The sequence below is a fragment of the Apteryx mantelli genome, chromosome 1 (assembly GCF_036417845.1).
Source record: "Apteryx mantelli isolate bAptMan1 chromosome 1, bAptMan1.hap1, whole genome shotgun sequence".
Lineage (NCBI taxonomy): Eukaryota > Metazoa > Chordata > Aves > Apterygiformes > Apterygidae > Apteryx > Apteryx mantelli.
Window position 1 is genome coordinate 133,294,180 of NC_089978.1, and position 26,262 is coordinate 133,320,441.

Genomic DNA, 26,262 nt, shown 5'->3' on the forward strand with positions numbered 1-26,262 from the left:
TGGAAATTTCAGAGTTACACAGTCTGTGAAGCACCTGATGAGTATCCTACAACTGATTTCAATGTGAAACAGATGGACTGCAAAAAATGCACACAAGTCATGAATGACATAACTCAAATAGTGCACGTTTATTCTGAACGGTATTTCTAAAGAGTTTGAGAAAAACAAAAACATGCTCCTGATGTACAAGGGCAATGATATAGATTAAAAATGGACCATCTTATTGGTAAATAATTTGCTCCCCCTGCAACTGAACTTGTAACATTGAGAATGCATCTGTCAACTGCATACAGCATACCTCTGACTAAATCTTAACTTGAGAGACCGGGGGTGGTCTTAATCAATTTAATTAGGAAGCAGCTGCAGATTCAGAAGAAACATCCAAGTCAGCAAACACTTTACAAAACACAGACTTTGTGCATAGCAGCTGACCCTGGATTACAACATGGGGGAGAATATAACAATGCGTGTTTTGGGGATCCAATTTTTACTAGACATCACAGGGCACCATCAAGAATTAACAAAATATCACATAAGTTTGTTTCAATTGTAACAGTATGTCATATTTAATTGGCAGGTTTAACCATTAGCTGCATCATGTAAACTCAGCCAGTTTCTGTATACACAAAATAAATTCTCTCCCTCCCCCCTCCCAAAAAATGAGGGATCTCTCTCCTGGATGATTCTTTTTCCCCTGTACCACAGTTTCCTCTTTTAGGAGTCTTTGTAGGTAATATCTTCTTACTTCAACCGATGTATGACAAAACCAGTTGCAGAGATTCAGGAATAACTCGTATATACACAATTTACACTCTAAAGCTGTTAGTCACATACATTTTTCTTGCTAGATCTTCATCCAGAAGAGGAAGTGCTGGTTTGGGTTTTTTTTTTTTCCACTGAAATTCTCAACTTTTAAAAAATTTCATTGTTCATAAGCTGTTATTTTCAAGCTAGGAGGAGGTCCTGCTGCAGCAACATACAAAGTAACAGAAGTTCTCCGCAGTAATCTCATACTTCACACAATTTCAGTGTCTTCAGATAACAGCACTAAGATACAGTGTTCTCCTCCCACACCCAATACGGTCGATATACTAATAAAACACAACTGTTTGTCATTCAGAACTACTGACCTTCACTCTCCCTTATCCATGTACAGGGACACAGCTTTCTAAGAGATTTAGATTAAACCTTGTATTCAAGATTTAACAACCGTTTTCCAGGATTAATAGCCTGGGAAAAGGAGTCTTAGATTTGTGGTTACTCTCCTTTCCACCTCCTACAAAACTCTCTTTTAGAAGTTACAGCAAGGCAGGTTTGCTGTAGAGTAGGAGTTCTAAGAATTGTTTTCACGGATACATTCATAGAATGATGGCAGCCCAAAGCAAAAAGAGACAGAAACAAAGGTTAATCCAAGTAAATTCAGACATCAGACTCATACTTTTAAACCTGAAGGAAAACTGTCTGTGAAACACACTGATTTGTGGAAGCCTACAACAACAGCAAATCCTAAGAGTTCATATCCCCACACCCATCTACCCAACCCAAACACTTACCACTTAGTTCTAGAAGAATGAAGAGCACTTTGCTTGGCACCAGAGGCAGCTATGGTCTGAGTTACAGCTGTGCTGCACAAATATCCTCAAATACAATACTATCTCCCTCCACATATTCCTCTTGGTTCAGTCTACAGATGGCCAGGAAAACTATGTTGGCATATGACAAGCTAATTGTGCTTCAATATATCCCCTTCTAGAAATATGCCAGAACTGCCAACATAAGCAGTGCAGGCAGGTCCTAGCAGTGCTAAAATAAGTTTTTCTCAAAACTAGGTCCTCTGGCCCAGGAAACTGTTTACATCTTTCTAGCCAGAGTCTGCTACAGAGTGTTGCAAACACAGGTGCTCAGGCCATGCAGAGAGGCTTTTGTTGTTAGAGATCTGCCCATCACCAAGACTCAATTAGTGCAAACCCAGCAAATAGAGTAGCTATTTTCCAGCAGAGGTCTGTCAAGATGCACTCCAAAAAACACCACATACCTCTGGGAAAGTGGTAGTAATTCTGGAGTAGCTTGTTTAGTCACCCCTCAGGTATCAAAGGCTGCATAATATGGAACAAGGGGGACCCTCCCTTGCCTCATGCACAACTCCCATCTTGAAATCCTTGGTTCCCAAGTCGCAGCAGAATGACCGGACAGCACCTGCTAACAAGATATATGCTGCAATGTGCACTATAGGTTGGAGGCTTTCAAAGCAGATGAATTCAAGATGCAGATTTAAACTTTAAAAAACATTAACAGGAAAGGAATGCAGTTTAATATCTATTTGGGGGATGGGGCAGGTTGATGTTGTCTCAGCTCAGTGCACTTTCCCAGATGCTTGGAGAGGAGTCCAAGCTCAAGTTGGTATTTGTATTGGCATATATAAAATTGCTGGCAACAGTGCATAGAAAGGAGCACTGATATTCACACAAATAAAGCATGAAAGGATGCAAAGCAGAGCTTAGTAGAATTTACTGTAGCTTTGAGATTACAGTACTAGGAAGAAGCCAGTCAGCCAATTTTCCAGACCCATAAAACCTAGTATATGCTGCTTTCTCTGGTGCTTCATGGAACACCCTCTCAAAAGAGAACTGCATCATTACCACTTAAAGGAGGAAGGGGGGAAAAAAAAAGTCTTCAAAGAAATAAAACATGCAGTTCTTAACCACTTCCTCCCTAAGGAGCATATAAACACAGCAAGCCAAGCAGATCCCAAGAAAATCCAGAAGACCCCTGCAAAGTTAGGTGATTAGAGTCAGATTCTTGTCTGCCTTCTCAGCCTTGCTGCCTGGTTTCCTCAACCCTTGCCCCATCTTAGATTTGTCACCACAGATTTAGTAGCTGTAGCAAAATTCATCTGGAGACAGGTGCTCACTGATGTGATCAAAGCGGGTAGAACAGTCACAGTCACCATTGCTATCCCAGCAACACAGATAAAACTGACTCTTGATGAGCCCTACAGCACTTCATACATTTTTTAAATAAGGATCTTGCCTCAAGATTCATATTTTTGAGGTGACTCTTGCCAACACCAGCTTGAACTCTTACTCTGGCAGAAGTTTGCTGGGAGCTGGGTAAATGTAAATAAGGAAAACCACAAAGACCACTCTGAACCCTCTTCTCACTCAGTCAAGAAATGTAGCACCAGCTTGGGTGAGGAGTACTTAAAAAAAAGCATTCAAAAGATGAGCCCAGGCAGAGTGAAAATGTATGGCAAAGTAGCCCACCCTTCTCAGCAAAAGATGGAGGAAAAAGCCATACTCAAAAATATTGGGAAGAACTAAACATACTTTGAGATGGGGGAATTAAGAGGAAGAACAGGAATTACTGAAGTAACATTCAAAGGTGTGTGGGGGGTGCTAAAGTACCCTGTAGGTTACAAAAAGAAAAATAATAATGTAGGAGTCAAAGGACAAGATATTGCTTTTCCTTTCTTTTCTCAGATCTACATTCTCCTTACTGAAAGGGAGAATTCTCTGACAGAAACTTGCCATTAGGAAAACCTGCTCAAGCCCTCCACACCTCAAACTAAAGAGATCTGCACACCTCTCCCACCCCAACAAAAATTAGAAAGGAGAGCTAAAAAAACCCCCAAACATGATTGGACAATCCTTGGAAGAAGCATAACATTTTGTTGGAGAGAGGTCAAGGAAAGAAAAAAAAAGGATGAAGGGGGAAAAAACAAAACAAAAAAAACAATAGGCCTCTCTTTCCTTATTTGGCAACAAGCAAGTGCAAGAAAGTGTTCGTTGGGGTTTTGTTCAGTTGTCGGTCTTTTGCACATCTGCGTTCTGGCCAAGACAAGGGGCTTTGAGGTTTTTCTGCAGCACATGAGCATCTGCTGGCTCTATCCTCTTGTAGTAGTTTTTCTTCGTCTCAATGATCTCAAAGCCAAACTTTCTGTAGAAGTCAATTGCTGACTCATTGCTGATCTGGACATGCCTGGGACAAAAAGGAGGATAGAGACACAGATATCAGAACTTTCTGGGGTATAATATGCTGCTTCCACACTCAGAATTGTCAAAGGATAAAGAGTACACGCAAGATAAAGAAAAGAGCTATCTAAACAGAGACAGGAATGATGGTGTAGCTTTTACAGTTCAGGATCAGAAATTTGGGTCTTCTCAATTTAATCCTGCACTAACACACAGTTCCCAGATGGCCTTTGGCAATCATTCTGAGAAGAAATAGCAAGTATTTCTTTCAGTGAAGCTATTTTAAGGAACACACATAGCAGAGGGCCTGAAATATTACAAGCTCAGTAATTGCAACTTTTCTTAATCTGGAAATCACAGATAATTTGTGGAAATATATAACCTAGTTTCACTGTAGAGTCAATTTTTAACTTCCTGTAGTAACACTCCTCAGATGACCCAAAACAGTAGTCTGAGTGATGATCCCTACCATACGTACTGCAACGCAATACTGCTGATGGTTTTAATATGCTGTTTGATATGATTTTAACTCCGTGCTCATTGCTACTCTCCCTCCCTCCTCTCATAAAGCTATGAGGGCACAATGAAGCCCTATGGGCTTACAAAATCTTTCCCCCTTTATTCCCCAGAGTTTTACAGATCTTGCTAGCATATTCCAAGAGTTTCAAGGCCTCCAAAACAAACAGCCATGAGTTCTTCATTCTGAGTGACTAGGTAATTTATTTTCACAAGTATCAAAAAAAAGAAGTTTGGCTCAGCAACAAATGTTCATTACATGCTCCCAAAATTCAGTGGACACTGTACAAGCTTATGAATCACTTTGTCATGACAACATGCTACATAAAGTAATCAGAGAACCAAAGCAACTCTAGAAGCAACAGCAGAACAAAAAAAACAAAAAACAAAAAACAAACTCTTAGCGGTAAGCCCAATAAAGACCAAATATCTAAAAGGGAACTTCATAGTAATGACAGATTTAGCCAGTGACACCAAATTACATGCCTAAGCAGTATATTATGTTCAGTATGTAGATACACAAGCAGACATAGCAATAAAACCAACAAGTCACTAACAAATTTGGTTATTCCCAACTCTGGGAGTTACTGATTGTCATCCTAGAATCCTACTCTGCTAATGGGAAGAAAGGATTATGTAGGACCTGTTTTTTGCATTAAGAACAGCAAACAATTCTTCCACTGTGCACACAGTAGTGTGCAAAAGCCAAAAGAAAACCACGTGCCAATTAGTAAGAATCTGAGAGAGTTCATCATCACTTCCTCTGAAGGAGAAGAGCAAGCATACAATCCAAGAGCAGCTTTAATCAAACTTCTCTTTAAAATACCTGTCCCCCTCTCACAGAGGGGGCACAAAGCTATGACAGCAGAGAACGTGGAGGAATTTTCACCTCTGTCAGAGCAGGACTAAGGTTAAGGAGCAAGTCACTATCTAGTGATATCAGGGTATGAAATGCTCCTCACTAAGCATCTTATAAAGTCCAGAGTTCAGGGTGCAGTTCCATGGCAGCATAAGTTAATCCAAGCCACAGCTGCTGTGGGCCTGCCCATGCCAGTACACCCTACTTGTACTGTATAACTAGGGAGTGGGGGACAAGGAAGAAAGCTGGCTCAGAGAAGTGATCTGGCCCTAAACTGATCCAGCTCACTAGGTAATCATAGGCATCAGTGCACAGGAAGAGGTAGAAGTATGTAGCCAGCAGAGAGAAGAAGCAAAGCTGTGGCATTTCTCACTTACATCAACTTTAGCTGCTATGGATTTCAGGCTCTAGTTCATTCCATAGGGATCTATTAGGATGGTGGCACATTTTTAAGCAGCCCTGTCCTCTCCCCTAGTGCTTGTTCTCATCTCTGCATCACCCCAAGTGCTCACACAGCCATGTAGTGGATTTTAAAACAAAACAAAAAACCCAGAACCAAAAAACAAAACCCATTTCCCCAACTGGATCAGGTCACAGACCCAGTTTATTGTGTTGCTGCACAAACAGCTGACCTGGCAAAGTGCAAGAACAGGAATAAGCAGTCAGGCCTGAATGTGAACCTAGAGTGTTTGCAGACGCATCTGATCTGATGCTCTAACTCACATATTAGTGTCATAAAAGACAGACAGCAAATGCAGCAAAATTGCATAAGAGACTTGCAGCATTTTGCATTCTGAGGAGAACGCTTTTTTTTTTTTTTTTTTTAAACTTTACTACAAAGAAAAAGAAAAATCTTTAAACATATGGTGTCATCCTGCTATTGATCACTAGTTTGCAACTAAACTGCTTTCAAATTCAGCAGATTTACAAAAGCCCTTCTAAAGCAAGCAAACTCTTAGTTTTCTCAGCAACACACCACAAGCCCAGAACGCAATCTCTGGCTTCCCTATAGTACTTACAAGACAAGATGTTTTGTTTGACCCATGACCGCACTGAATTTGATGCTAAAACGCTTTTGTGTCCCCCTCCCTTTGCTCCCAAATATGCCTCTGGCATCTCTCCCAAAATGCATGAGAGCAAGTCATTTACTTACAGATAGATGTTGTCAAAAGTGCCATCTTTTTCACAGATGTTTAAGACATGATTCAACATTTTAGTTCCTGCCAAGAGGTAAAAGAGATACTTAACAATACCAGAAGTACACAATCAAGTACATATTTACTAAGTGCTTTCTTGAGCAGAGGCGGGTAACAGTAAGTAGGCTAAAATGACAGAGCATGTGCTTAGGGCATTTGTACTATGCTCTAAAATCAGAAAATAAAATTTAGTTTGAAGATGTCAGCATTGTGAGCATTAAAATTTAGCCAGCAAGTTAGAACTGCAAAAATATTAGCTGTAAGGAAGACAAAAAATCACCACTGTAAACAGGAGATACCTTTAAATTTACAGAAAAGGTACTTAGAACAGCTTTTTTGCAAGATCTCTTGAAAAGATTTAAAAATAACCCTAAATTTTAATAAACCAACTCTCTAAACAGTGTATGATTTTTCTATGCTCATGCACAAAGGAAGAAAGTTTACTGAAACAAAGGCAAATCAAATATGGTCTAGCTATACTTCCCATCTTTCTGACTGCTCACAAAACTTATCTTTTGTTTCTTGGGGGGGGGGGGGGGGGGGGGGAATACAGCCCAGAAGCATACCTTATCTAAAAACCAGCTTCAAGGTCTCAAACTCAGTTCACGATACGGTCAAAACAATATATAAATCAGTGACAACATCGTTAACTTTTTCTGATAAAAGAGCTAGTAAAAGTATTTAAAATAAAGTTAATTTTTGGTTCCAGTTTGTCCAAAGCAAATAGATTACTGTAAGGTCTTGATTATGGATTTGGCTTATGGATTTGCAACAGTGAGAAAAATGCACATCATGATATAGATAGAAAACAGGTGCCACTTGTGAGCAGCAATAATTAGTAGTAATGGAAAGCTAAAATAAATAACAATTAGAAAAAGAACATTTTTGGAAGGGTTAATAGATAACCTGATTAAGGACATCCATGTTTTTCTTCTACATGTGTTGCTCTCTGACTACATATCTCTAACAAATTATTTCATATCTCTGTGCTTTAATGTTCACATCTATAAAAGCAAAATATTTACATCACAGGCTGATAACATGATTAAAAGAATACGTGAAATCCTGAATTAGAAAGTCCTACAAAAAAGTCCACTTCTGAAGGGCAGGAAAACATGAACCTATCAACTCATTCTTTCCCCAGAGTCCTTCCCCCCCCCCCCAAAAAAAAAGGCATCAGTGTTCTGAAAGCTTTAAGACCCTCTTGCTTAAAATAGCAGAAAGCTCTGAAAGGGCATTTAGAAGGCTGCACAGCAATGAGGTTTCTTTGACAACTCAGATACAAAAGAAGCTCCTCCTTACCTATTCCTAGCCTTCGGTAGGGTGCCAGGCATCCAAGTGTCATGATGTACAGTCTCTTCTGATTCTGGGAGTGATCCACCCTACAGCACACTGCTCCCACTGCAATATCATTGAAATAAGCTGCCAGGGAGGGAAACAATAAAATGTTATTAGTCACAAGTCTCAAACTGTATGTACAACTCCTCATTTATGCCCTAGATCATCTTTCCTTCCCTGTTGCTGATTCTTCTGTACCAGATAAAATCGTAGATCGTGGCTGGCATTTTATGAGTGAAGTTTCCAATGGTGCTCTGACAGAGCAATTGGCTTATTAGAGTTCAAACCAACTAGCAATGACTTAAGGATGTAAGCTGGCAGTACACATCTTTAAGTCTCCTGTTATAATAGAAAACAGACTTATTTCCAGTAAAATGGAATGTATTTAGAATACAAACACTTCAAGCTTGGGACTGCAGCTCTTTCTGGGGTTCCCAAACAGTTACTTTTCATTATGTAAAACAACAAAATAGAAGGATCTACTACTCAAAACCATTAAGGATTGCATTGATGAGCTTTCTGCCACCACAGCCCACAGTTACTGGCAAGAACATTTGTACCTAATTTGGCTAGTTCGCCAACCTCCAGTACATCCTTGTAGAACTTGTCATTGTAGCTGACAGGAAAAATGACCTGGTTTAGCCTCTTCAGCTGCTTAATGTTGTGTGGCGTCACATCTCCCAGCTCGATCCGGCTACTGGAACAAATCAAAACATGCTTAACATCTGATACACTCAAATTTCTTAAAATATAAAAAAAATTAATGCATGTATTTTATTTATACATATACAGCTGTCCAAACTAATAATCAGTTCCACACATATGAACCATCACTGCAAAGTCCAGCACACACAGCTAACTTTTGCTGGTGATTACTTTAACTCCAAAACCCAATTTCAATCAGTACTATACAGTCAGAAGTTTCTCAGGCCACACTTAACACTGACATATAATAGTCCATGTATGGTTTTATTGGGTGGGAGACAGGAGAACATTCAGGAGAATATTTATCTCAGAAGGAGTATTGACTTTGGTTTTGTTCCCTTAATTTTCTCACAGATCACCAAGATCACAGAAAAAAAGATGGGGAAAGTCACACAGCTATAACAGAGACCAAGAAAATAAAGTCCTTAACCATGCTTCAAAGACAGCCTTATTTCTATCACCGTTTAAGATGAGGCTTATGCTTAGATGCACAGATGCTTAGGTGCAAGTCATTACTAGACACCTGCCACTAAAAAGCAACAATGTTGTGTGCAACAAAACACTCATGCTAAGCCTGCTAATATACAAGTGCGCCACTGTCAAGGTGAGACATGCATTGATTATGATTATCTCTGAAGTCATTCTTGCCGTTGACTGAGAGCAGAACCACAATCTTGAAACACCAGTACCGTGCTGAATTATACTGAGATGAAACATATCAAGCTTCTCCCTTTTAAAAAATTAACTTCCTGACCCAGAAAAAGACAAGTAAAAATGTTCATGCTATCAAGCCAATTTCTTGGCTGTAGAAAGATACCCCAGGATGGTAGATTTAGCAAAGACTGACTACAACATGAAAAATAAAGACTAAGTAGTTACTAGCTAGTCAAAACCTTTCTCCAGATGGTCATCATTGTATGAAGGCAGGTACAAACCCAGGGCATATCGAACTACAAACACACACAATTCCAGGTTTGTCTGCGGCCTTGTTTTACTGAACACATATAGGCAGCCAGATTGTTTTCTGCCCAAGGAATTGTTAAAGCTACTGTTTGCTTTTCTTTTAATCCAAATTATGTTTTCAAAAAGGCAGTTTTATAAGATACTTGTATGGCAAGGTTTGACAATACGCAGTAGCTGCTTTCCACCTGTAATGTTTTTTGTGTCTAGTCACTTGTTTTTCAAATAGGTTGATGTCTAGGAGAAAACACCACAGATTAGCTTACATGATATAGTAAAACAAAGAGGAGATAATACCCAACAATTTTCAGTCTTCAAGAACTGTACCAAATAATGCTTAGTGAGATCTGTCTTTGTTTTACTAACTGACTTCAATTACATGTCAAAAACTGAAACAATTAGCACTCTAGTTATCATATTAATTTTAGCTATCACTTATCATCAATGATGGTATAAATATACAAAGACTTTCTAGGCATTGTACTGCAGCCTACATAACTATCAGCAAAAGCTATGGGAACGGAGCCTTTAATGTTTATTTCAAGAAGCATAACTTGCCCTTGCACCTACTTTCCACTTTTCTTTTACAGAAAGGACTAGTCTTCAGCTCTGCAAAGCTATTTCAGCCTGACATATCAAAGGTCAGCAGTGCCCATTCTCCTATGTGACACAGACCACAGACTCTACCTTGAGAGTCCTGCAGAAGTCTAATAGCTTGTAGCTAGGGTCTACCTTTTACAGAACAATCTAGTCTCAACTAAAGGAGTACTGATGATCTTATACCTCTCCATCACGTTAACATATTCCAGTTAATTACTCTAACTACTTAAAATTAACGGATGGTATTGGCATACAGAACTTTTCTGACTTCATTGTCTAACTTTGTGATATATTTGCCAAATAGATTAGAAAAGCCCTTTGGTATCAGGCATCTCATGCTAGTATGGGTACTTACAGATTGTTTCAGGCAGTTCCTGATCTTTCCATACCACGCTGAACAGGTCAACCTTTCCCCTGACTGCAAGGATAATCTCTAAGCTGTCAGTCCTTCTAGTCTGCCTAGTCCTTCCAGTTGCATGGCATTCTCGAGACCTGCCATAAGAACTGGATAGTATGGTCTTCAATAGTGATCTCAAACATGACAGAAACAGCAATAGTCTCCATATTCCTACATCTCAACCATGTCAAGATATCCAGGCACACTAAAAGCAGCAGCAATGGGATATAATTCTAAAGTTTCTAGTTATAAACCAAGATACTTTGCCAAGATGGTCTGCAGTGTCTCTCCTCCATGACTCCTACTGCCACTCCTTTGCTTCACAGCCTTCTCATTCATCTTCCAAATTATTTTTGCTCCCAATATTAAGATTCCTTCCTTTACGTATCACCACCTGTGCAAGCCCCTTGGATAGTTATACTCCAGCTTAAAGTGCTGACCTAGTAATGGATGATCTCTTGATACCACAAAAGTATTGCCATCATAAACGAGCATGCTATCAAATGATAATAAAGGTTTTAGGCAGTGAAGTAATTCTAATACTTGCTTTAGGCCCAGCTTGGCACAGCTGTTCTGGCATGGCAGAGTTTCTTCTGGCATGCAGGCAGCAAGTTGTGCCCTTCTCTCATCCCAGCCAGCACCGCTGATACCTTTTCTCACAAAGGACAGGAACAAAACTGAGGCTTGTGGGTTTCCCGAGCATGTTTGTGCCTGGAAGAGAGCTGTGCTGGAGTAGAGCATCTTAACTCCACAGTAGGAGCGAAGAGAAGTGGCAGCAGCCTCTTTTGCTGCAGTCTGCATCAGAGTGGACACCCAAGGGAGCAGGACCCAGCTCCCCAATTAGATCAGATTAGCTGCAGAGCAGAAAGTCAGTAAGGGAAGAGACAACCTCACATTCACACTCAGTTCCTTAAAAGCCCACCCCTCCTGTTCAAAAGATTTAATAGCATACTAACTTTGGTGGCACTTGAGAGATCTTTTTTGTATTAGTAGATCCAAGCTTCAGTGTACCAGAAACACTGAAGCTTCACTGCTAGCTTAAACTCTTATGATGAACACATGGTAAAGTTGTTATAGAGCAAGCCCCTCTCTGCACTTCAGCAAAAATCTCTGACATAAACGATTGTCAGGTTCTGTGCACTTTCTAGTATGTACTTTAAAACTAGTTAGTCATTGATGAAGGAAGAAATCAGACATTAGGAGACAGTGGGTCAAGCATTGAAATATTTTGATGAAAGGACAACAGAACAAGGAGACATTATCAGGGGCTGCCAGGAGGAGATGGCTGAGAAAGGGACAGGGCAAGAAGATGAACCTTCACCTGGGGGGAAGGAAGCTGGGAAGGAAGCCGAAAAAGAGTCTACAGCTTCTCAGAGCTGCTGAGCCAGGACATCACCTCTCAACATGGCATCACACCAGGAAAAAAACAGGTCAACAGCACCTTTCAGCCACCCACTATCGACACTATTTCCTAGAGCCCCTGGGCTCCCTGCCTCTATCTCTTACCGTTTACCACACTCACTGCTGCTCATGCCATCTCTTTCTGCCTGTATCCTGTGCTCTTTTACTAGCTGTTTCCTCCTACCTCAAGAATTGCAGCTGGGCCAGGAATTGATCCTGGAGGATCATGTTAAAAAAGTTTGAGAACCACTACAGGAAGCATAAATCAATATGCTAAATATGCTTGTTTAAATAATATGTACTCAAACCATAAATTGTTTTAATGTACAGCTCTAGCTGATTAAATCAGCACCACATCTATTACACACAAAAAAATGTAATGAGTAAAAATGAGCACATGGAAAGGAAGACCAGCATCATGAGAATCACTTTGCCTGAAGACAGGGCAGCAAAAGTGCCACTAGGCCCTCAAGTGAAAAACAGTGGAAAGCTGGCACTGCTGCTGAAAGAAGCGGTCTTGCTGTCCTTGAGCTACTCATTTCCACTCTCTTGCTGGCACAAAGGTTTGTGCAATGACGTGGTGAACCGATCCCAATTAAAACTAACTCAGCCCCCTCCAAAAAAAGTTTAGTTTTAACCCACATCAGCCCTTTGATTGGGTTTGCCACAGTCTTCTGCCAACGTAAGGAAGAGAAAAAATTGCCAGAGGCAGGACTGCTTCTTGAGCAGAAGTGCCAGCCTACCCCAATTTAAGCTGCTTCTGGAAGTACTGTGCAAAAGGAGCAGAGGGATCAGTCAGTGTCTAGATGATTTTGTGCTCCACCTTATCATTTATGGGAAAATGTGCACAGTGAGTATTCCCTCTTTGAACCTAAGGACTGAAAGCTGTTTCAGCTTCAAAAGATCAGAGAAAAAGCATATATAACACCTATAACAATGAACACAAAATGGCCGTTCCTTTCTTTTCACTGGACTAATAGCAACAACTTTTTTTTTTTTTTTTTTAAAGACGCTAGATAAAAGTAGATGTATTTCCTCAAGTTATCTCTCAGCCAAAATAGCAACATATATTTACTGTATCAGTCAAAGTCTGATTAGGCCAGCCCTGTGTATTACAACTCAGTATAGGTTGTGCCAGAAATATCTATCCTTTACTGCTGTAAGGAGAAAACGTAAATCATGAGCTCAACTTAGCAAATGAGAGAGCATACAAAGATGTGTAAAGAGCCTGACGCACTCAGAAGGGACATGCCCCTACCTTTACAGATTTATTCTATTACTCTAATAATAGCTCTAAGAAGATATACACTTGGTACTGGCCTCTGACATCTCAAATAGCCCCCCATGAGGAAGCAACAGTCGACTGTACTCATCTTAGGTGTCAAAGCTTCTTCACCAAGTCAGCCACCCCAAGTTTCTCCCATGCAATTGCTTTTAACATGAAGGAACATGGGGCTCTTGGCTCATCATATCAGGCCTATTACTATAGTACTCTACAAATATGTATCCTTTCTAGATGGAACACTAGCTTCTTAGATTTCTTTTATTTCAAGGCTGTTCCCAAGCCATTATTTTTCCTCATAGTTAAACTTTCTTCTGATTTCCATCCTAAATATATTCAAGTTCTATCCACGTGCTCTTTGTTCATTAGCTTCAGTAGTTGGTGTGTACCAATATACCCTGTTCCCCAATCTATGTCTTTTCAGAGAGCTGCCATGCCCTCATTCACCTTTCCTTCTAACTAAGGCCAGGCTCTTAGCCTCCTTCTGTCAGATTGGCTCTTGATTTCTACTACTGTCATACAAGCTCTTCTCTGCATTTCTTCAGATTTAAGCTGAGTTTCCTTAAACATGGTTGAACAGAACTGTTCACAGAACTCCAAATACATTCTACTGCCTTGTACAGTGGCAGTAACTTTTTCCTGTCTCTACTGGAAATATCTTTCCTGACATATCCTAGGACTACGTTTGCTTTTCTCACAGCTGCAAGATGCTGATGGCTCAGTGAACCTGTTTTTGGTGCGCAAGGCAGATGTTCTTTAAAAGTGCACAGCAACACTGCCCAAATATGTAAGAGTGGAAGTGAAGAGAGATCCATGAAATCAGAAAGGAAGTGGGAATTTAGTGAGGTGACATGTAGTAGTTACTAAAACTGGATGCATGCCCAGAACACCAGCATTAATGCTCCTGCCCTTGCATGTGTTGCCCTAATATCCTTCAACTACTTGCCAAAAAACCCTGCTTTTTGTAGGACCAAATACAATCCAATCCATTCTACTGCAACTGCACTCCTCTATTTGCAGCCTACTATAGAGCTGTGATTTGAACGCACTCTATTTTTCCTACAATGGCTTAAATTTAGACTGGTGAAAGTAACACATGTTCAATGAGACATTAGCATTTGCTTACACTAAGGCTGTATTTTGCTTTTTGATGTACACTAAAGGAGAAGTAGTATATGAAACAATAGCTCAAAAAAGTCAATTTCCAGAGTTAGAGTTCAAGAGGAAAAACAAATTCAGTCATAGGGAATAGCAAGCTTTGAACACTACTTTAGAATCAACATTAAGGAGAAAAAAGGGAAATTCCAAGTTTCTTAATACTGTAAGAATCTCAGTCTCATTCAACTTTAAATAGTTCAAGTCTCTCCCTAGAGGGATGTGCCTGACTGAAACAGATCTCTGTGTAACTGATAGCTCGGCTCAGACTTATTTAAAGAATCTGGTGTTCTAAATTTAGCAGCGATGCATATGCAACTTGCAAAATTTACTTGAGGTATCATGGAACAGTCAGAAGAGGGAGCATAGGGAAGAAAAAAGCCCTAACAAATTAGAGGACTTGAGAGAAAGTTTGTCACCCATTAAGCAGCCAGCTAGCTTTATTGCTTCTATTTTGGCTTCCAAGTTAAAGCAGGAGTCTAGACAGGATAATCCACTCCCATAAAATAAAACCAAACCAGAGCTATGAAAGCTATAGAACTGAAGGGTGTGGCTTTGCTTAGATTTAACTCCAAAGCCAAAAGAGCCTCTCTCTTTTTTTTTTTTTTTTTTTTTAAACAGATGAGCTGTCTTGCTAGGTGCACAAGTTAGTCTAGTTCTTGCGGGCAGACCAGTATGTTTTCAATTACTTCGAAGATCTGTGGGCTGTAAATCTACTCTGCTTCACTTGTCAGAAAACCAGAAGGAAAAATACAAGCCTAGCATACAAAAAGTCTTACCAATTCGCTTCTGAGCCCCTGATCTTTTTTAGCCCCATTTACTACTGAAAATATTTGCATGACACCTGATATCCTGTTGGAAGTTACCCCCCAATTGTGTGCTGGATTGCAAAAGTGCAGAGTGATGTATGTAAGAGAGCTAAGTAGTTTTAGAATCTGAATTAACAGAAGATAAATGCAAGACTCTGAACTCAAGTGGGCCTCAATGTGAATGGGTTTCACTGACATATGTCGTAATCGCACAAGACACTCTTTGGACCCCTCCTTGCCTCTCTCCTGCATAAGGACAGAATAATTGGCTAGTTACAACCCAGATTTCTTCATTATATTCAGACAATTCACTTTGCTTCAACCTAGAAAGCCCAATCATTATGCAGAAGACTGGTTGGTCTTAATTTGCAAGTAGCAAAGTTGTGATAAAGTAGCTTTGTGATTTTTTCCAACTCAAACCTGTTCTTTGAGGGATTTACTGGACTGCAAATCTATACTCAACTCTGATCTCAAAAAAAACCAACCAAACAACCCAAAACAAAAAAAATCCTACAAAATCCCCCAAAACACCGAAACCAAGCTAAAGTAGCAATACAATTATGAAGAATCTCAGCTGTCTGAATATGCAAGTGCAAGAGAGAGAGTGAGGTCATTTCAACAAGCGTCAAACAAAAACAAACTTTCCCAAGAAAATAAAAAGCTATATCATTCTACAGCTGGATACAAATAACAGAACAGGAATCGACATGCACAGCCGACAGAATTTTCAAACTCAGATGTCAGAAATAATTTACAGCTGATCTAGAACAGAAAAGCAACTGTACATACATCACTTAGCGGCCCATAACACTTCATTTCTTCAAAGTGCCTTATGAGGCAAAAGCTTTGATGCGCCTGGGACAGGTGTAACACTTAAATAAGGTGAAAGAGGAAACAACTTGATTTGTGATCATATAGCAGGTAAAAAGCTGTTGGAAATCTTAACTCTCCAGCACTAGTCTAACCATTTTTCCTTGCAAGTCAGTTAAGCTCACAAGAACATTCAGATTTAGAAACGTGACTGCAGTCTAAGCAGAAATATTTCAGTTTGAAATTACTTAGCCCAAAATTAGTTTTGTGGCTCCATTACTGATACTCTGAGAGACTGCTTACAAATTACTACCCCTTTTCATACCTCAGCATGCCTGGATATGAAAATTACAGTCTTTATTTGCCTCTCAGGAGATCATGAACCTTCACTAATTAATGTTCATTAAGTACTTGATTACTTGATGATCTTCAGGTAAGAGCAGAGGTCAAATTCAAAACAGATGTGATGCTGGGTTCACAAAGTGCCTCATTTACATAAATCCATATAGCTCACCAGTCAGTCTCAAAGACATTTCTTGCACTTGTATTAGGCAACAAACTTTTCAGGATAGACTTGACATATCAGGAGAAAGGCATTTACCTGCTTCACATGAGCTATTTCTATCCATCACTGAAACACCTTTCTTCACAAGTGCTGGTGTCCATCAGGTAAGTAAAGAAAACATGGCAGGTCATTATGGGTCTCCTGCCCATACTATGAATTTCAATCCCAGAATTGTTTTTTTAGGTTTTCAAGTCATGTATTATATAAAGAATATACAGTGAAAAATTAAAAGAATGAGGTATCAGTTTTATGTGCCTACCTTCATTATGTCTAAGGCAACATCCATTGCAAGCACCTAAGATATAACGCACAAAAGATTGCTTTTCTCTATCCTTTCCCCAGTTTTCAAGAAGTATGAATTCCTCTTGAATGAAAATTTTTGTTAAAGAGCTAAAAGTATATATTATATATAATTTATATATTATATAATTTATAATTATAATTTTATATACTTATATATATAGATATCTTAAATATAAAAATATATCTTTTAATTGCAAATTTCAATCTAATATGGAATTTCTTGCCAGTAAAGTTTGCAAGTGCCATGTTGAAGAAATTGTCCCAAGCCTTAAACTGCTGCCCTGCTTCTCTCCCTATACTCTCAAGAGAACATTATACAATGGCCAAACAGTGAAAATGGAGAAGTTTTTCAGGGATCCAGATTCAAGTCTGCTAAGGGCCAAAATCAAATTGGGCCTGGGAGAGGAAGGGCAAGTGAGCTCAAGAAGCATTTTGTGCAACATGTTCTTACCATGCTGCACGACATTTTCAACCAAACCAATAAGTTACTCTGCCTCCATGAAAATTCAATCAGATATCTTAATTGTAGTCACCTAGTGCAAGTGTTGTGAAAATGTTCTTGGTTCTCTCTATTTTTTTGAGGCCTCATCTCATTTCCTTCATTTAATGAATTAATTCAACAAACTTTCTTTGATACAAATACACAGTTACCTCATTTCAATGACATGCTTCTGTATGTTTTCAGGTCAAGTCCAAGAGTCTTCAAATAACCAGCAAGTCTTCTATGCATAGACTGCTTTGTTCTTTCCTCTCCTTCCCCACCTCAGACCTCCTCCCTCCGTAAGTGTTTTGTCCTCCAAAACTGCCAGAAACAACACGGAGGTCACTTCTTCCCTTCTCATCTTTCAGTAGGGAGCAGAAAAAAGTCCTGACATTGTCTACCTTGCATACAGCAGAAGGGATACAAGGAGGCACTGCACTTCTCTCTACCAATTCCCAATCAGATATAAAAATTTGACTTCTCGCATCTTTCCCTCCTTTCCTTCTGTGTGTGTGTGTGGGGGGGGGGAGGAATCTAGTGCCTTCTCAGACTATTGGCCTGAACAATTTTAATATTTGCCAAATTGGCAGGCTTTTCAAGTTCTGAATCACTTCCACTTGGATAAACTTATTTGGCTCAACCTTCACCCGTGAAATCCCTTCTAAATTGGGGAACAATGTGGCAAAGGATGCATCATTTGTCTTGTTTTCAAGAGATGGCAGCAGAATCTGTGGCATTTGGTGACTAACTAAAGACACTACATTCCTGACAGAGGATCCAGCATGTCCCAATCTAGCAAGCCCTTGTATATGTGTAAAAAAAGGAATTAACGGTCAAACTCTATTCAATAGCAAAGATTAGGTTCCAGGATGCTTTGATAAAGTGAATAATGGTGACTGTAATCCCCACACTAGTCCTTATGGAGTGTCTAATCTGGTTTCAGAATTAAACTTCACAATAAACTACACTGAATTTTAATAATCTGATTTAAAAGAGATTAAGCCAATTGTAAGCATGCATATAGACAAAGTCTGTATTTACTACACTATCCCAGAAATTAAATGCAGAAAGTACAGCTCACCCTTTGACATTCTTTAGTTTCAGGATTTTTCTGAACCTACCACTGATTTTCAAGCTCAATTATCCTTTCCATCCTGCCACCAGGACACATGACAATTGAGCAGTTTTCTAAAAAGTTGGAACTTCCTCCCACATACATTAAGCTTCACACTGTACCTTGTGAATGGAAACAAACCAACAATTTGCACAAACTATGTAATACTGAACTCAGTGAGTACAGGGGAAAAAAAAGAATCCATGTTCTAGTAAGAAACATGAACAATTTAATCAGGACTGTGAAGGGCTTACTTCATGAATTTGGGCAAAACAACCAAAGATATAAGAGCTAAGCATAAACTATTCACTGTACTTTACACTTTTGTTACTTCTCTGTTCATGCTCAATACTCCCCAGTTGTGATGTCACTTCTCTAAAGCCAGCTAGAATAGCACTAGTTTGCAAAGCCTCTTGGTTATGAAGCTGTCTGTGGCAGTGACTAAATTGTGTAGTATCTAGCCTAAAAGGGGTCTTGGACAGTGAGTCAGGACCCCTATAAACCATACAGAATAAGTGCTGGCTGCCACATACAAAAGTTTAGAGGCAGTCTCTTAGAAATCTTTTAAAGACAAGTATTACATACTACTAAGACAGTGGTACAACATGTCACTATTTCATTCACTCTCTCATCATATGGCCAAATGTATACTGTTGCATGACAATGCTACTATAGGTGTTCCCTGTCAAAACTGGAGGGGGGGGGGCTGGTCAATATAACAGAAGAACACATGTACAGAGGATCATATACTCAGGGCCTGCTTGTATATGCACTACATACTCTATAATGTGGTCTGACTTAGCAGGTATAAGCATGTGATGAAGCATGTGTCATGCATTGCGCCCCTTGTGTAATGTGGCTTTTATATAAAAGCAACAGGAAGAGGCTGGATGACTTATTCTCACAGGCTTCATCTGAACTGAAACTGGTCAGGAAAGCACCCTTATTGTAAGGCATTAAAAGGCCACAGAAAGCAACTAGCAAATGCTCAAAAACTAATGCAAGATTTAAATTTTTCTGTTTTCTTTTCATAAAAGCAGCAGTGTTACAACTTTAATGAAAATACAAAAATCTTGAGCAAGAAGTAAATTAACACTGATAAGCCAAGAGAGAAGGGAATATTATTTACATCTGCTCTATAAAAAACAGCAGAATTACCACAGACAGTAGAAGTTGAGTCCCTCCTACTGATAATTTTTCCTCATGCAAAGAGTTTAGCTTTTTGAATTCCAGAACTAACAATAACATTTAGGAATAAAATAAATTGAAAAAGAAGAAACAGATCTCTAGTGAGCCACAAAGCTCACAGACAGAACAGTGAATTACCACAGTTTTTCAATTCACATTTACGAAAAATGGGAAAGCATAATGAGTCACTGAACTATTAAAACCATTCAGAAGATGAGGAAAGAGTGAATATAATGCCAAGCATCACAGAAGCAGAAGGAAGGTAATGGCAATTATCAGTTCAGAAGTTGATATTTAACCCATCAAATAAGGGGGGGGGGGGGAAAAAAGACTTCAAGCAGCTGAGAGAGTAAAAATCTTTGTCATCACTGAAATTAGAGGTCTCCTACAGAAGAAGTCACCTAATCTCATATCCCTCAAAAACAGACATCACAATCTTTGCTATGTGTTATTCTGAATTCAGAAAGCTAACAAAGAGGGCTGTAAGCAACACACATTGTCCACACAATCTCTTTCAGATCTGAAATTTCAAAACATCAGTGACCTTGTAGTTTCTTTTTAATTTTTTTTTCTGCTAAAGTAGACTGTTCATAATTGCAGCTGATGTTGTAGGTCTTAGGGTTCCCTAAAATTATCTCTGCACTTCTGGTGCATGTTACTATGCAAGATACACACTCCCAGAAGACATACTCGGATGGAGTCAGCTCATTCAAAAGAACCGATCCACAGTTTTGGATTAAATACTGAAGACAGATAAGATCCTTTCAGACAACACATGAGTTTATATATTTTGAAGTTGAAGCTTTAGATCTATTTTTGGCCCTATCCTCTGACAGCACATGCTTTTGGGGGATCTTTTCAGATCTTTTTAGATTGAAAAAAAGATTTGTTTTTGTTCTGGAGTACGCCTATGTAATTAAACGTATTCCTATTGAAATCTTTACCTAGTCCTTTAATTCTCTCATTGTTTTTAAATTGAGGTTTTTTTTTTGATTTGAGTTCTGTTGGCCTATTTCCCTCAATTTGAATTTTCAGAGAACACCTGGACTCAATAAGAAGATTTCATTCCACATAAAAGCTTGCTGCATGGCGTTAACAGTATTTTGACTAGAAAGGTACGTGCTACTCTCTTTAAAGAAATGAAGGAGTACCAGAAAGGCAGAAATATGCTGAACCTGAGAGAGATCTGTTCTGTTTCCCCCAAAGCTGAAACAGTGACAAAGTGCCTTTAAGTGAAAAAAGTAGTGGAAATTAAGTTCAGTACTATGGAAGAAAAAGCATAATAGCATTTTATTTTTAAAAAGCTGCAAAAAGTTAAAAACAAACAAACAAAACCCCTAAAATCAAAAGTCCTGAGAACCGCAACCAAAACAGGGAGCTCAGCGGCAGCCCCTAGCGGAGCTCAGCAGCACAGCGGACAGCTCTGGCTGGGACCTACCAGGAGACCTCAGTGGCTCCGACCTGACATGCCTGGGCAGCTTTCCATGTAACACATCCAGCCTGAATAACTCTGTCATTCAACTTGCCACTGACATACACGCATGCCAAAGCGGGGCTAAACTGTAGAAAACAGTAGAACAGTTTACAGAGGGTAAAAGGAAACAAAGTTCTGACAACAGGAGAGCTGTTAAACAATAATCATGTCAACTGCCACTTCATCTTTGCCCATCTATGCAGTTGCCCTTCTCACATACTCTGTCATTCTACTTAAAGTGACTAATAGGCAGCATGCCCCATTTCTTGTAGGGTAGCACAGATGAGTAAAGGATTGCCCAAGATCCCAAACACAGCTATCTAATGTCAGCTGAGAATTGATTCATTGCTATTTTTTATTTGTAATCATTACAGAACTCCTTTCTACAGATACTTACTGCCCTTCCTGATGTTTGAAGCTGCTTACAGGGAGTCAGAAATGGCTAAGTATCTGTTATCAAGCAGTCCTGCTGTGTGACCTCACCCCAATCGCTAATAAGCTAAACCCCTTACCATTTCTTAGTAAAAAGCTTAAGTGCTTCAGCTTCCATTCAACCTGACTTAAGTTGCCAAACTGGAATAGTAATACCCAGCACTTGCATAACCCCAGTTTCAAGCAGGGACTGGTTTAATACTCCTTTAAGAAATAGCTGTGGAAAACTGCCTTTACATGTATCAAGAAACTGAGGCAGAAAGAAGGATCACATTTTTCCAGAATACAAATGACATTGATTTCAATAAGCATTAGACAACTGAGGCTTTTCCATGTTGGTTATCTCAAAGTGACCTGTACAAGGTAATGCAGGTCATCAGACTCCAGAACAGAACTCGGACTTTAAAGGCCTCCAGTCTCATGTTCAAACACTACACTTCGCTGCCTCCACTGAGCAGGAAATGGAGTGTTTCAGTCAACCACATCTGAAATCTCTAGGTTTTCAAGAGTCACTGAGAGCAGAGGCAAGGCCCAAAGCCACGTGCTGGAGAAACCACATACAAAACACAGTTCATTTTCATCCATCCACATCGTACAGCCTCCACAGAGATACAGACTTAAAAGACTTGCACCAACAAAAGCGCTCGAGAGATGTTATGAACAATAGCACTGCAAAAAATACTTGTCTAGGTCCGGCAGCTTTTTCACACAGGCCAAATAGCAATTCTTCATTATTGCTAGACAAGTACGAAATCAGTCAGCATTCCCGGAACTGACTGATTTCTTGATTCGTTTTGCAGAGAGACTTGGTAAAAGTCCCCAAGTTGCAATCACTCAGAAGCACGAAGTGAAAGCCTGTGCTTCTCACCAGCCCAGCAGAGCAGGATCGAGTATGAAGGGTTTGCACTCTGGCAACGGAGGAAAATTTAAAGTGTGTGTGTGGGGGGGGGGAGGCAGCTTCTGTAGGAAGTTTTTTCCTCCAGTGAAACGGTACTATTAAGTAGCAAAACAATAAGTGGCATTTCATGACCGAAAAGGACTCCGTCTGAAACCAGTCCCCCAGTACAGATCACTGTCCTTCTCCCAGAGAAACAGAGCAACGCTTCACCCAACCTCGAGACAACAGCGCTTTCTGGTTCCCAGCTCAGTATAGGCAGACGACGACGGGGAAGCACCGAGGGGCCCCGCTCGGCCCCCTCCGCCCCCCCACGGCGGCGGGACGCGGTGTCCGTGCCGGTCACCCCCGGTGCGGGCGAGGCTCTGGCCGGCTGCCAGGCGCCCGCCCGTGCCCCGCGCTCAGCCCGGCCGCGCCGCCGGCACCCGCCCCGCTCCCAGAGCCGGGCTGAGGCGGCAGAAGAGGAGCGGCTGCCGCGGCCCAGGCAGGCGCCGCCGCCACCGCCGCCGCCGCCCTGTCACGGCTGGGCCGAGCCCCGGGCCGGGCCCGCACTCACCCCTTCATGGTGCGGCCGCGGCCTGGCAGACGCCCGCGTCCGCGCTCGCTGCGTGCAGGGCCCGGCGGTGCAGCTCCGGCCTCCCCCTCCTGCTCGCCCCGGGCAGCGCTGGCGGCTCAGCCTCCTGCTCCTGCTCCCGCTCCACATGGGCCGCCGCCGCCGCCGCCCTCCCGCGCCGCGCCCCGCCCCCGCCGTGACCCCTCACCTCACGCCGCGCGCGCGCTCACGCACCCACTCGCCGCCGTGACCCCTCGCCGCCCCCCCCTTCTTCTCGCCCCCACCGCCGGCCGCGCACGCGCCGAGCCCGCCCCTCGCCCTTACGCCGCGGCGGGGGGAGAGGCGCCGCGCGGCATCTCCCGCGTGACCTCGCTGGGTGCTGGGGGGGAGGAGGGGGGAGCGGCCCGAGGGAAGGAGGTGCGGCTTATCATCACGTGGCGTGGGGCGGCCAATCACGCGCGCCGGCGCTTAACGCTCTTTTTTTCCCCTCTTTCCGTGTGCAAGAGGGGCTGTTTCGTCCTCCGTTTCTTTCGGGACATAACAAAAAACAATAAATAATACTGAGTAAAAATTAGATTTTACCCGGAACTGAAAGAGCGGCCGCTGGCCCGCATCAGGTGCTTCCTGCGTGCGCGGCGGCGAAGCGCCTGAGCCGCCGCGCATGCGCGCGAGGTCTGGTATCAGCTGATCCTTTGCTGCTGCCGGACGGAGCCGGGTGTTGGGTGATCCGTCGCCGGCTGCAGGTGAGGCGTCTTCTGCCGTCGTCTCTGACCCCCGGGGCCCTGTGCTAACTCGCTAGCCCGCCTCCCTGCGCGGCGGCTGCGCGTCGGGTCGCCATTCCCCCCTCCCCCGCTGCGCCTCGCACCGCCCTGGAGGTCGCGCGGGGGGGGGGGGGAGGGCAAGGGCCCCTCCCGTGACCGTTAACGGCCTTGGTTCGGCGCGCGTCCCGCTCTGAGAGAGCTGTACGGCCGCCCCGCCTCGCCGGCCTGCCGGCGCTGGGCAGCGCGGCGGGGGGCCGTGGTGTCTCGGCTCGGCCCGGCCTGGGGGGAGTGCCGCAGGCTGCCCTTGCCCGCACCCCCATCCCCGCGGAGGAAGCGCGGTAGGAGCAGACTCTGAGTTTGTCACGTATTCAGCGCTCCCTGGGGCAAATAACGTACAGAGTTAATGTATGTTATTCCTACAGGCCTGTTTTGCAATGGGAAAGTCTTCAGGCCGAAGCAGTGCTCTTTCTGGTCTCGTTTTTTTCCCGTAAAAAGGAAAGTAGTTGACTAATAGAGGAAAGGTCTTGAAAGTAGCCCACTGAATAGGGCTTCCCTGTTAAGAAGCTTTCTGAGCTTTCGAGAAAATGCCTGATGACATCCATCCCAGTGATGCATCAGAAAACATTGCAAAGAGAAGCAGTGACAGTGGCCAGGTTCCCTGTGCTGGTTTAGCCTGTCATCTTGGATGGGTGAAACTGAATCTTGCTGTGCTTTGTTCATAGCTCTGCAGCAAATGTATACAAGCTTAGGGAACAGGAACACTGGCTGCTGGCTTCTTACCACATCCAGCGGTGGCAATTTTTCCTGAGTAAAAGGGCCTACTGGTTGTTTTGTGGCTGCAAATACTGATGAAAAATCAAATATGTTTCCTGTTCCTATAGCTAGCGATAAAATCCTAATCTAGATAACATATTCCAAACATCATATTTAAAACTCACTTAAATTTAAAAAGCATCCCCAGGGAACTGGGATCTGAATGATACCATTCCAGTCGCAAATAGCTGTGACTTCAGAGTATGTGACTATATATGTATCAAGATCTGCCCTACAGTGTTATAGTTATCTACATAGTGATTCCTTCCTCAAATTTTACTAGTTTCCATTGATTATGGACTTTGGACTCCAGCTGGAGATATTTTTTTTTTAAAAAAAAGCACTTTGGTAATGGTTTTATTCGTTGTAATGCAACACTTCAGTGAAAGTACATTGGTTATTTGATCTTTTCTGGTATTTCAAATGCTAATACTACTTGATGGAGTAGAGAGGAGATAGAAAAGGAGGAAAACCTGCTGATAACATGGTAAAGGTAGTTTACTAGCCCAGCCATTTGTGGCAGTTCACCAAAAAATGTGCTCAAGGTGGTTGTCATTGGCAAGTGTAAGTTTGAATAACTACGAGGCAGATCCTTAAAATATTGTAAATTGCTATATTTATGCTGACTTTAATCTGCTGTAGATCTGCGGCGTGCCAATGTTTTGCAGTACTTCTAAAGATGTTTTTGATGGGTATCACACTTAAATATTTCATAGTAATAATATCTACATTTTATTATTTTCCTCTTAAGAACGTGTGAAGTGAAATCACTGTCTATAGGTCTTTCAATTACCAAAAACGTTGCAGATTATTTTCTCTGTGCTTGCCACTTTATTATGTCAAATATCCTTCTTGACATCTGTTTTACTCTCTTATGGAGAAAAAAACCCCCTACTATTAATTCTATAATTAGGGGCCAAAGCATGACTGGAAAAATGATAAACAACCCTGAACATCAGTTTGTGGGACAGGGGGAAGGAGAAATGAAGACATGGCTGGAAAATGTCTGCTAACATCAGCTGACTATTCAAATGGGGGTTGAAGTCTTGTGTTGCAATAGCAACACAAGATCTCAATTTCCTGTAAATGCAGTCTTCCCATTTTCCAAATCACAAACCTTTTTCTACAGATATATTGCTACTGTTAAGGTTCACCCACGAAAGATTCATACACCTTGCTCAATTTTTACACAATTTTAGCTTAAATTTACCCTTTATTTTGATCTACATATATATTAACTCTTTTTCCCCCTCACTATCCAGATAGTCTATAGGCTTCAATCTGCTTCTGTTTCTTCATTTTTTCCCCCAGTATGACTTGATACATTTATCTTCCAGATGCACCTGGGTACTGGTATTACACGTTATCATCTGAAGTGGCAATAGACCATCATGCTCTCAGATGATTCCCCTGGAGGGTTCAGTGAGAGACACTACAATTCACCTTCTGTGTTTTGATACCATAATACTGTCTCTTTGAGTTCCTGAGCTCAAAGAATCATTTCCTACGCTTTTCCCCCCATGCTATTAAATTCTTTGTTTGTCAGTTTAAGCTGTGTTCCTAATCAGACATCTCCTGCCTTTTAAAAAAGAGTAGAAGGATTACAGGATATCCTAGTTGATATGTTTTGTTATTTTGATGTTGACCAAAAAGTGTTACATGCTGGCCGGGTAACGGTTGCTCT

General features: G+C 41.4%; 2 protein-coding genes across 4 annotated transcripts in view; one reads left to right on the forward strand and one right to left on the reverse strand.

The window, feature by feature from the left end:
* Positions 1–104: 104 nt before the first annotated feature.
* On the reverse strand, positions 105–23,164 carry NAA50 (N-alpha-acetyltransferase 50, NatE catalytic subunit). Of its 2 annotated transcripts, none has more exons than XM_067302399.1 (5): positions 23,008–23,164; positions 8,441–8,574; positions 7,845–7,964; positions 6,500–6,566; positions 105–3,978 (listed from the first exon to the last, which is right to left on the reverse strand). In XM_067302399.1, exons 1-5 carry the CDS (start codon positions 23,013–23,015, stop codon positions 3,798–3,800), a joined length of 510 nt encoding a protein of 169 aa, XP_067158500.1. In that variant the 5' UTR covers positions 23,016–23,164; the 3' UTR covers positions 105–3,797. The 2 variants fall into 2 exon arrangements, with proteins under 2 accessions (XP_067158500.1, XP_067158494.1); XM_067302393.1 differs by having other exon boundaries at positions 8,441–8,577.
* Positions 23,165–23,524: 360 nt separating this feature from the next.
* The window catches only part of ATP6V1A (ATPase H+ transporting V1 subunit A), a 31,223-nt gene continuing 28,485 nt past the window's right edge, over positions 23,525–26,262 (forward strand). For both annotated transcript variants that reach the window (XM_067302419.1, XM_013958135.2), the window contains exon 1: positions 23,525–23,747. The gene's annotated coding sequence lies outside the window, so the exon portion shown is untranslated. The remainder of the gene's footprint in view (positions 23,748–26,262) is intronic.

What these genes read in the sequence shown, in the direction of transcription:
- NAA50 (XM_067302393.1), bottom strand. An exon ending in TGGCGAACTAGCCAAATTAG is followed by an intron (nt 7,965 to 8,440) that starts GTACAAATGTTC and finishes CCTCCCTGGCAG; the next exon opens with CTTATTTCAATGATATTGCA. An exon ending in CTACCGAAGGCTAGGAATAG is followed by an intron (nt 6,567 to 7,844) that starts GTAAGGAGGAGC and finishes ACCTCTTGGCAG; the next exon opens with GAACTAAAATGTTGAATCAT.